The 12,052-nt window shown below is 38.5% G+C and overlaps 1 protein-coding gene across 2 annotated transcripts in view; it reads right to left on the reverse strand.

The window, feature by feature from the left end:
- Window positions 1-12,052, reverse strand: part of C2CD3 (C2 calcium-dependent domain containing 3) — a 100,790-nt gene that overhangs the window by 27,234 nt on the left and 61,504 nt on the right. For both annotated transcript variants that reach the window (XM_004683194.2, XM_004683195.2), the window contains exons 25-26: window positions 7,387-7,525; window positions 4,861-4,925 (exon numbers count right to left, since the gene is read on the reverse strand). In XM_004683194.2, coding sequence (XP_004683251.1) covers window positions 4,861-4,925; window positions 7,387-7,525 — 204 coding nt within the window. The remainder of the gene's footprint in view (window positions 1-4,860; window positions 4,926-7,386; window positions 7,526-12,052) is intronic.

The following is a 12,052-nucleotide window of genomic DNA, read 5'->3' on the forward strand; positions in this document are numbered from 1 at the left end:
AGTGCAATTTGTGATTTTTAATATGATTTACTTAATACTTTTTTTTTTTTAAAGATTTATTTATTTATGCAAACAGGACTGAGGTACAGGCCAGAGGTGTGGGGGGGTGAGAGGATTCACCAGAGACAGAGTGGGGAGCAGAACAGGCAGAACTGACGAAGCTCACTGCTGAGGGAAGCAGAGGGTGGGCCAGGAGAGGTCATGTGGATCACCTCCAGGGTGGGGACAGAAATCATGCTGAAGTGGCTTTAGCTTCTTGGTGCTGTACTTTAAACCGCTGTGCCACCAGGGAAGGCCCTACTTAATACTTTTATGATTTTAGAAAGCAAAAAAATGGCTATATATTTTAAAACATCACAGATAAAGATGCTTTTGGGAAATCACCCCTACAATAGGAAATAAAAGCAAAGATAAACAAGTGGGATAACCTCAAATTAACAAGCTTTCATACAGTGAATAAAATCACATTCTACTGAGTAGGAGAAAATGTTAGTATCCAAGAAACATAAAAAACTTACTCAATTTAACAACAAGTAACAACCCAATTAATAAATGGGCAGCAGATGTGAACAGACAATTCACCAAAGAGAATTATCTAGAAGGCCAATAGACATGGAAAAATGTTTATCATCACTTTTTTTTTTTAAGATTTATTTATTTGCGCATACAGAACTGGGGTACAGGCCAGAGGCTCAGGGGCAGTGAGAGGCTTCACCAGAGACAGAGTGGGGAGCAGAACAGGCAGATCAACTAGGTACACTGCTGAGGGGCGCAGTGGGCGGGTCAGGAGAGGTCTGCCACGCCATGTGGTCACCTCTGGGGCATCCGGGAATCGAACTCATGCGGAAGTGGCTTCAGCTTCTTAGTGCTGTGCTTTAACCCGCTGCGCCACCAGGGAGGGCCTATCACTTTTAATAAGGGAGATTGCTGGTCAAAACTGCAGTAAAATATCACCCCACACCTGAGGGAATGAAACACATTGAAAAGGTCCCCAACAACAAGAGCTGGTGAGGATGGGGAGAAAGAGCAACACTACCAGTAAGAATGCACACTTAGTGCAGCCATTTTGGAAAGTAGTAGCTTAACGTCAAAAAACTGAAAGAACTTCACCCTTGCAATTATGAGGGGTTTTCATTTTCTCATTTATACATGTCCATATTTTCCAAATTTTCTATAACATATACATGTATTATATTTAATTAAGAACAAAAGTGAGGCAGTTCTCCTCCCAAGACTGCCCATCTGTGTTTATGCAGGCGTCTCTCTCCTTTTCTGATAAATGTGTCCTTTAAAATGTCAAATAAGGCTCTCCCTGGTGGCGCAACGAGTTGAAGCACAGCACTATGCAGCTATCCACAGCCACTGCACCACAAGTTTGATCTGCCAGGGAGCTGACCCACATGGCGCGGCAGACCTCTTCTGACCCACCTGCTGCTCCCTTCAGCAGTGTACCTACTTGATCTGCCTGTTCTGCTCCCCACTCTGTCTCTATCCACCACACCTTTGGCCTGTACCCCAGTTCTGTAAGCATAAAAATAAATAAATCTTTAAAAAAAATGTAAAAAAAAAAAAATCCCCCAAGAAAAACAACCCACAAAAGTGACACAAGTTACAAAAGACTAGTAACCACCTGGAAACTCAGTAGGGATCAAAAAATGATCCTGGGTTCAGGTTCTCCTGTATGTGGAAAGGAGGGCTGCCCTTAATGAATGAGAAGGCCCTTCTAGTTTGGACAAGTGACCAGGCAATGACTTTTGTGGTCAAACTTGCTACTACTTGTTTTTATTTCTGACATGAAAGAAGCTATAGACAGACAGGCAGGCCTCTGTCACTCCAAATTCCAATTTTGAATAGGTTCCATTTCCTGCACTAAATATCAAAGGCTAAATCTACCAGTGGCACAATTCTCAGCTTTCAATTTGCTAAATTAATCAAGGAATGCAGTTTTTGAAGAGGAGTGATCGTGATTTCTCTCAGTTTTTTTTTTTTTTTTTTTGGTGCACCCTGTTGGTGAGAGTGAGCTTTTCATAGACTGTCCAACATTTGTTTATACAACTTGCTTTTCTTTACACTGAGGCCTACTGAAAAGCTCAGACCAGGCAATACGTAACTTTTACGTCCCCTATACTCTCCACACCATGTTCCATCATGAGAAACTTGATAAACATTACAGAAAGTAATCAGAGAACCAGTCAAAGTAGTGAGGAACAGAAGGGTCATGTGCCACTACCCCAAATATGACTAAGTTTTTGACTTGAAAACATTACTCTGAATCCCTGAGACTCAAACCTCATATGTATAATGAGGAGTATCAGCCAGATTTAAGATGCCCTTCAACTTGGATAGTCTCTGATTCTAAGATACTTGAAGTTGTGTTCCCCAGAGTGTAGGTCAAGTAAGACCACTATGAGCGAAGAATGATGGCTAGGACCATTCATTTGTATTCTGAAAATTACCATTTTGTAAAGAAAACTAACCTTGTTTCATTTGTTTAGCAGATATAGAACCTCTTCTTTAATTGTAACTTTTGGTAATGCCACTTTGAGGTGTCTCCCTAATATGAAATTATTACATTCTAAACACACACACACACACACACACACAAAGAGAAAATGTGGCTAAATTGAGCAACAACCAAGAAAAACAGTGGTTTTGAAGGTTAAGTTTAGCATTAGATTTAGTGGATAACCCACAGTTTTGCAGTTTTGTGTTCTAGACAGCTTTACTTTAACTTTACTCTTTATTCCAGGTTTTGGTATTTGCTGTTCCTCCTGGCTACTACCTATGTCCTCCCTTTTCATTGCACAGCTGAAGTGTGTTTTAGAAACCCTTTTTGACAATCTTAGTCTGGGTTAGATTTCTTCTACCAGAATGCCCTATGTTTGCCTAATCATACTCTACTGTAATTATGTACCCCACTAGGCTGTAAGCTCCATAAAATCAGAGACATGTCTGCCTTATTTTACCTTTATACCTTAAAATAGTGCCTGACATAGAGTAGGAACTCAAATATTTATCAAATACAGCTTGGTTTGAACATTTTTTTGTAATAGGTTCAGTAAGTCTGCATGGAAAGGATAGGATTATAGGGAAAGAGGTAGCTATATGCATGGAGATAAAGCTGGATGAACAGTGGTCAGCTTGGCCTAAATATTTTCCTTATTTCCATTTACAATAGGGTCTGACATATAGTAGGTATAATAAACACATAGTAGGTAGGTAAAATAAAAATAGCCTTATTTATTGAGCACCAGTTATGTGCCAAAGGCTTCCTATTTACTTTTCTAATTCATAAAATGCCTATATGGCAGGTGTATCATTATCTTAATTTTATAAATAAGAAAGCAGAGGTTTGAGGAGGTAAGATGGTTATTACCTCATGTCACATAATTTATGAATACATGGCCAAGATTTGAATCCAGGTCTGGATCAGACCAAAGCTTATTACTTTTTTCCTGTTAAAGTGAATTTTGAACTGAGGCAACCCTGGTTTGCATGACCATCTTTGAAGGTCTTTAGAGAGAAGAAGAGAAGCCAGGGCAAATTCAGCATGAAATCCTTGTGTTGGTTCAGAGAAAATGAATTCAGGATCAGCTCCTGCATTCATTTATGAGACTGGAATTAACCGTGGGGCACACGGTTAAGTGATACAAGGCAGCCGCATGAGTCAAATATCAAGTCAAGACTAGATCCATAGCTTTACTCCCAAGTGAAGCAAATGTAAGTAATTTCCTTTACACCTTAAATACTCTCAGGTCTTTATTAAGTGTCGGGGTTAATTCTGAAACTTACCCCTGACAGACAAAAACTGGTGCTATAGACGACCCTAAACAACAAAAATTTGGAAACCCATAGCACTAATTATAAAAGAGCCAGATTTACAGGACGATTTAATGAGACGAATTTTTCTAAGTGCAGAAGGTGTGAGACAGTTGTATAACCATATCACTTCATTTTTCTGAGCTACACAATTTTATCAGGATGGCAAAGTACAAAAGGTGAGGGCTGTACTAGCCAGTTAGAAGAGGGTTTAAAAACTGGTTCTATCCACTAAGGTACATGATCTCAGTCAAGCCACTTGACTTGGGTTTCAGCTTTTACTAAATCTATAAAACTGAACTAATTATATCTTTACCTTGAAGGATCAGAGATATTGGTAAAGCTCTTAGCACATTGCCATTCACCAATAAAAACTGAGATGGTGTTTACAAAATACCAGTTTTCTAAACTCATTCATTTAATTCTCCTGAAACCCTACAAAGTAGGCAATATTATTACCATCCTTATCTTATAAAGAAGTCAAGTCAGTCACCCAAGGTCACACTACCTTGTAAAAACAAAGCTGGTATTTGAATCTAAGAGTATGATTTCAGAGTCTCTGTTTTTAATTTTCTTGTATTTCATCTCCTAATAAATGGTAGCTGATTAAACTAAGCTCAAGGACCATGAAATCAGCACCTCTGTGCTAAGAGTTTCTTAAAAGAAGGAAGGACAAGTTGTCACACTCTATTCTTGTGTGCTACCTAAAAATAAATGCTGGGGTCTTGGTTAATAAGCCAACTCAACAGAGGGAAGAACAATCATTTGTGTACAGCAGATTATACATTATGATGGTCGTGTTACAACTGGAAAGATTCAGATATTCTTGGCTTTCTGCGCTAGGGAGGTAGTCAATCAAAAAAGCATTTAAGTTCCACACAATGACAAAGCATTCTGTGGGATTTCCGTTAACATATAAATGCATTTGCAGCATCAGTGCTATAATTTTACTTGGTAAAAAAAAAAGAATTCACAAATTATCAAGAGGATGTGAGCTTATTTTTATAAACACACAGATATTCAACAGAATAGTGTTCATACCTCCTTTATGCCAAACTTTGAAGACCAGAGTTTGTTGTGAGTCCAACAGAAGCTCTTTTGATAGCCTATAAGAAAAACAATCATGAATGAAGTACATAGGAGATTTGCATACATTGAAACTTAAGATTTTAAGACTATCTGGTATTTTGCAAAGAACTTTCCTTCACCTTCATTTCATCTTCATGGTCAGTCACTAGGATATATTTTCATCTTCAAAGTTAGATGGAAGCTGAGAGAGGTGAAATAATTTACCAAGACCTGAAAATAGGTTCTCAGGATGCAGTACTCCCTAGCCAGTGCCTCCTCCCTCAAGGAAGCTGCCGTTCTAATTCTTGTTTCTCAAGAAAAGGGACGGATTGTGGAAATGGAGCATGTCAGGAAGTAACGAACAGTTATATTAGAGCTGTTACGGGTTCTTCTGATGTCATGGGAATGGCAGAATGGTGAGAAGGGAGAAAAGAGAAGATAAGGAATACCAACTGAATGCTACCTTGGTCAGGCAGGGTGCCAAATATTTCATATACAGGTATCTGCACAAAAACTATGGCATGGGCATTATTCCTCCTGTTTTACAGATGATGAAGTAGGGCTCAGAGGTGAAGTGAGTTACTCAAGGTCACTCAGTGATGGGGGTGTGATCTGAACCTTATTTTGACCTACCAAACCCATACCCAAGTGGCAAGGCACCAAAATGATAAAAAGTGCTTAACTTTCATACCATATAAAGATGTTGAAGAGGAATTCACTGAGTACCTCTAATACACATCAAGTGAATTACCTAGTTTTATATTACAAAGATTTGGGCAGTTCCAAGACAGGTACTACTGCTTCAGGTAAGCAAGATAAAGAACTAGAGAAAACCAAGAGACTCATTTTCCTTCTCCACGCACCACTGGGGAAATGGAAGAGGCCTACTTCAAGACCAATGAGATGCTCTAAGCTAAAGTGAAACAAAACCATGTCAGAGATTTGAATTCCAGCTGGGAGTCAAAATTACCTGCCTCTAACTCTAGCTCACTATATTACCTGAGTGATCCTGAGAACTCAGCTTCTTTGAGTCTGGTTTTCTTCCCTGTTAAATAAGATAATGTCTACCTACAAGGTTACCAGGAAGATCAAGTAAAATAATTTTGTGGTAAAGGAATTATAAACAATAGCAGTATTCATTTTTCTTTGAATGTTGCCTCTGCTATCAGCAGACTATATAACCTTCCTGGGTGACAGAATTCTTAACTATAAAATGAGAAGCTAAAATTAGGAAACTGTTAAGGTTGCTTCATCAAGTTCACAAAGGTAGGTTCTGAATGAACAAATCACCTTTACTCAGAAACGCAGTTCTCTGGACTCATCTTTTAAGGCAGATTTGATATTTTAAAGAAGTACCTTGTTACTATGGCCAGACTTGGTATAATTTCAAGCAGCTGACAGAGAACTGAGTTACCTCTCAAATTTTGAAACTCTGAACATCTGAGCAACTGTTGAGACTCATCTAGTATGTAAACATGGTGAGAAAATTGCAGATCTGACACCATGTGATATAGCTAGTGTTAAACTCATGAAAAAAGATGCAATATAAAAATAATGTAACAGTAATTAGAAATAGATCTCACACTTCTAATGATGATGAAACAGGTAATGGAAGAAAAGGAAGGGCAAGCCCCATTCCCCAATAGTGGGCCTCTGCCTGCCCCATCTCTAAGCCATTCTTCAACATGATTGGCAGGACTTCACCTCCGCTTGTTTTGGCATCTTCCAAAGGAGATCCAAGAGCTGTTGTGTACCTACTATGTATGAGGTAATTTTCCTGATCATTTAACTTTATATAATAACCCTGTAATATTATACCCACTTGGAATCCAAGGCTCATAGGTGTTACATAACTTGTTCACACAACTGACTAGTAAATGACAAGTGATGGCATTTATAGAGGCCAAATCTCTCTAGTTTCAAAGCCCAGGCTCTTTCTACTGCACCAAAAAAATTTTCCAAGATACACAATCTATAGCCTTTCTTGAGATTTGTTCTTTCACCTAGATAACTTGTATACAATATTTGAATTAGCTGAGGTGTCTTACTTAAAAAGCCTTCCCTAATGTTCAAGTTGGCTAAATTATTTTTCTGAGCTCCACCAGCAACCTTTTTACTTCTCTTATACACTACCTTAACACTCAATACATTTGACTGTAGTTTTTCATGTATATTTTTTCCCAAGAAGATCATGAATGCCACAATTTGAGCCCTTTTTAATCATCCTTAATTTACAGTGCTTTTAAAACAGAGCACAGATATAAAAGTTCCTTACTGAACTAGTTTTGAGTTATCCTGAGCATTTTAACAAAAACCACATAGTTTTAAATCACTACTAACTGCAAATTCATAACCACTAGGACTATATAACTGCTTTGTAAGAAAAGTATATTTCAGGTTTGGTGAAGATTGTTATATGGTCTATTCCTTGCTCTGGGTATGTCTCACAGAACAAGAAGGAGATTCTGGAAGGCTGTTGGAATATCATAAAATACAAACCTTGACTGCTGTTGGAAATTCCAGATGGGAGAATCTGTGTTTTCAATCACTTTGGTGTAGACAGGCGATGACTCATCAGCTGTTGCAAAGGACACACAACAACTGGGTATGGGGACTTTCCGCTCTGTCAAGGGGCTCCCTGAAATAGAACAGAGTGGAATGACTGTACCTTAGGATACCAAAAAGAATGTGTTGGAAACCTTCTATTATACAGGTATAAACAAAATCATTCCTAGTCCTCTCCCACTTTGGATCTCTGCTTGAGATATTTTCTGTATTTGTAATGTTTCCAGTTATCTTTTCTGGTCCTGAAACTGTCCTTTTAAAGATTCAGTTCATAAATATCACCCAGTGAGAAATGACTTCTCAATTTTCTTTGTACTTTGTGGGATGATGGGAAATAACTGGACTAAGAGGCAAAAGCAGAATTGCAAAACGATCAGGTATCAGTTCTTCTATAAACATTCAATTTTAACTCTCACTCTTTCTCCACTTTCCTGACTAGACCTCAAGTTTCAACTGATTATTTTCTTAAAACAATTTTACTTATTTTTGCATAGAAGAACTGGGATGTAGGCCAGAGAGCCGGGGCAGGAGTGAGATGAGAGGATTCACCAAAGACAGAGGGGAACAGGCAGATCTACTGAAATACACTGCTAAGGGGAGCAGTGATGTCTGCTGTGCCTTACATACGCTGGTCAGCTCCTTGGCTGGGGATTGGTACTGAACTCAGCTTATAGCAGTGCCAGCATTGAGTCTTAATCCCGAGGCCACTAGGGAGGTGCCCTCAACTGATTTCTTTAAAATGTCATAAATTCTGACTGCTAGGGACAACTATCCTGTCCTTATGCTTGGCATAAATAATGGGAACTTCCCCAACATTTTACAGAAATCTATGTCTGTGTTTCCGTTCCTTAGATGCACAGAATGAGCATAAAGCCCTTACCAAAGGTTTGGAGATGCCTCACTGACCTTTGTCTACAGATGGTTGCCAGGGCTGGAGGAGAGAGAACTTGCCTTGCCTGCTTGCAGTACACAGCAACAGGGAAACTTTGAGAGAGGTCAGCAGAGAGGACCCCTTGGTTCTCCTGGATTCTACACTAATTTAGCATGACATATTCGATCATTGTGGATCTCTGGGCAGCAATTTTCTCAAATCACTTCCCACAAAAGATTCTGACTATATGTCAATATTGCGCAGATTTCTCTCATACTACTTTCCTGGTGTCACTACCTTCTCCGCAACCCCATCTATTTTGAGGTTTGTTATTTTTGAAGCTGCTATTTGCTAAAGCTTTGAGACAAAACCACTATTTTGACTTTGAAAACTGTTCCCTACTCAGTCTTAAACAGAAATACCTCTTTCGGATAAACAGGCAGGTGATAGAGAAAGCGGTGTGGGAGAGCAGTCTATCAGGTTTCCCTGCCTCTCCTCCATTAGTGGAAATTCAGCTGGGCCTGTTTATATTTTAGGAAAAGGTCATGTTCTGATATACTCCTGATCCAGCCCAGAAGAAAGCTGTTATGTCTCCCACAGGGTTGGGATACACATTGAGAGCAGTTAAAAAAGGTAAATCAGCTTTACTTTCTGCTTTAAGAGCACTGAATCTTCTGTGTTTTACATACATATGAAAAAAAGTTTTATGCATCAAGGAGGTTATATTTTTTTCAATGAGATAACAAACTGTTTAGTTCACACTAAACATGTGTTTAGTAGGCAGAGTCTCTCTGCCTATTTTACAGTAAGCCACAAGGAACAGAGAGGTAAAGGGGCTTGCTCATTGCACACCTGGTTCCCTAGCACTGGAAAGTCCAGCCAGACTTTCTGACTCTTTCTCCTGGGTTTTTTCCATTACAGTAGTTCTAATGAACTCTTTCTGGTTAAGAGTCCCTCTGGCTGGAAAGAGTAGATAGGAACTTCCCCCTCAAGCAAAAGCCAACTTCATATGCTAATAAAAATTTAGTCTATTTCTAAGAAGCAGATAGGTAAAGAAAGCCTTTAAAGGTTGATGATACCAAAGATGATTTTAGTTTTTATTGAGAGTATTATTTATGTAATTTACCTCAAACTACTCCTTGTTCTTCAGCTGGCCTTTCACAAAACAAGGCTAGAGGTACCTGTCATGTATGGTGTCAGTACACAAACACTGAGGTTAGTGAAGCTGATTTTTTTTTGTTCCAGTTTACATTTCTTTTCTTTTTTTTAATTTTAAATATATATATACACACTCACACACACATATATATATATATATATTTTACATCATTCTTAATTCTGTGCATTTTTTCATCTCATGAAGCTGATTTTTATAGAAGGTTCAGCAGAACTTTTTCAAACAAAAGCATCCAGTGAGAAGTCTTCTTTTCAGAAGCAGGAACATTGTATGTTCTATGCTATATGATGTTTAAATTTAGCTAAGAGCAAAATTCATAATTCAGAGCTATTTGAGTCTTCTGCATGCAGTTTTAAGTGTTATTTGCTTTTCAAGAAAGAGGCTTCCAAGGGAGGGAAGGGACAGTCACATCTAGAACACTGCTGATAGCAGTAGGAAAGTCAATGTAGAAATTATGGAAGGATTTATCTGACTCTCACAAAAGGTTGGTAAGTAGTAACTGACAGAGTGTTGGCATATGTTAGCCCTAGCAAGATATTCTTGGAAGAAGAGAACTGAGGAAAGTTATAGAGATGATCTTCTATAACAACATATTTTGCAGCTGAGGAAAAGCGATCTGGGTTTGCTCAAAGTCACAAAGCAATCTAATGGCTCTGTTGGGAGAACCAATTTTTTTTTACTTCTATTCCAGAAAACGAGGGTAAGTTTATATTCTCAGGGCCCAATACAGTATGCCCTAAGAGTACAGACTTTATAGAGCTTATCACTGCAATGATGGGAATCAGGAAAGAAGACAGACATTTGAAAGTCAGGTGTGTACCATGATCCTTGCTGGGACCTGGCTAAACAGAAAAAGTCCAAATAACAAGGGATTGATTTGTAACTCATGCCAGAAACATAATAGTTATTAAGTATCATATTCACAAACAAGAGGGCAACTGCTTAGCTACCTTGTCAAGATCTGGGTGCTGGGATACAGAAACAAACAACACACAGCCCCTGTCCCCAAGGAACAGAGACACACATGAACAGATATTTTTCAGTAGAGTAATAAAAGATATGAAGAAGGAAAACTGAGGGGTGGTATAGGGGGTTTTGGAAACATATAAGGGGGTGTCTTCTGCTAGTGAGATGAGTAGGCTTCAAAGTATTGCTATCATTTTAGTCTATTTTTAAGGATCAGGAGCAAGTTTGCTGTATTAAGAGAGGAAAAAAATGTATTCTAGGTAGAAGTAGTACAGACAAAGTCTAGGTAAAATGAGAGACAAAGGAACATTGGCAAAAAACACAAGTTTTGAATATATGAAACAGCTGAAACAAAGCTGAAAGACAAATTAGGTGGCACTGTGAGTGTGGTGACATGACACTGCAGGTATTATGAAGCCAGTGAGGTATTTTAAGTAGAGAGGTGAGGTCATTGGTCTATTAGCCATAAAACTTCCTTTTGCCGAATGAGAATTGAAAGGGAACACTGGAAATAGCAGATATGGATAGGGCTCTCTGATTCATCAAAAATTTTCAGCCTAAACAAGGTAGGTGGCAGTGAAAATGGAGAAAAGGTAGTAGATACTTTCTGTGTAAGAGGTATGATCCTATACCCTACACTGTTGGATAGTAGAAACTTAGCATTTGTTGAATGAGTCCATGAATTTCTTGTGATTTATCCTGTTGAATTCCCCATAAGCAACTTTCCTATTGAAGAGGCAAATGAGGAAATCAGACAAGGTATAAGAAGAAGGCACCTGACAAGGCTTCAGAATCACCTACTTCTTCATTTAACAAAATTTACTGCTTGTTACATTTTAGAGATAGTTGTAAGTCTATATTTAAATCAGTAAATAAAATGAGTGAACAACAAAAACCTCTTGTCTTTGTAAGACTTACATTCTTAAAAAAAAAAAAGACAAAATAAAAATACACAGTAAAGGCTACAGACCAAAATAAATCAGAAAGATGGATAAGAAATGTTGGGGAGGGGCTGCAATTTTAGATTGATGGTCAAGAGAGGCCTTGCTGATAAGATTTCAGTGGACATGCCAGAAGTGAAGAAAATTGTACGCAGAGGAACATAAGACTCAGATCATGAGGCAAGAATCTGTCTATACATTCAAGAAAAAGCAAAGTAGAACTAGTGTGCTTGGAACAGGTTGAAAGAGAGGAAGAGCAGGATGTCAGGTGAGGTTTGGAAGCTGGGCAAAGGAGAAAGAAAGCCAGGCTAAAAATTAGTACAGAGCAAAAAGGTCAGGGGAACTGATTGATTAGGAAGGAAAAGTCAAGCTTGGCTGGAGAAAAGTCACATGGTGCCATCCCTAGCTCTTCTACAACCTTATTTATTAGTCAGGTTCCCTGTTTACCGCTTCGTTATTCTAATTTCCTTGTAGTGATGATGAGTTATAGCCAAAGATGATGGTCTGCTACCACAAACCCTCCCCACTACCCCACTATCTCCAAGGAAGCCCAAACCCACATTTTCTTATTTTATTAACTTTGTTCAAATTGAAATATCCACCTGGAATTTTATTCTCACTTTGTAAAATCTTATTCATTTAAAA

The sequence above is a fragment of the Condylura cristata genome, unplaced genomic scaffold (genome assembly GCF_000260355.1).
Source record: "Condylura cristata isolate star-nosed mole 26May11 unplaced genomic scaffold, ConCri1.0 scaffold00015, whole genome shotgun sequence".
Taxonomy (NCBI): domain Eukaryota; kingdom Metazoa; phylum Chordata; class Mammalia; order Eulipotyphla; family Talpidae; genus Condylura; species Condylura cristata.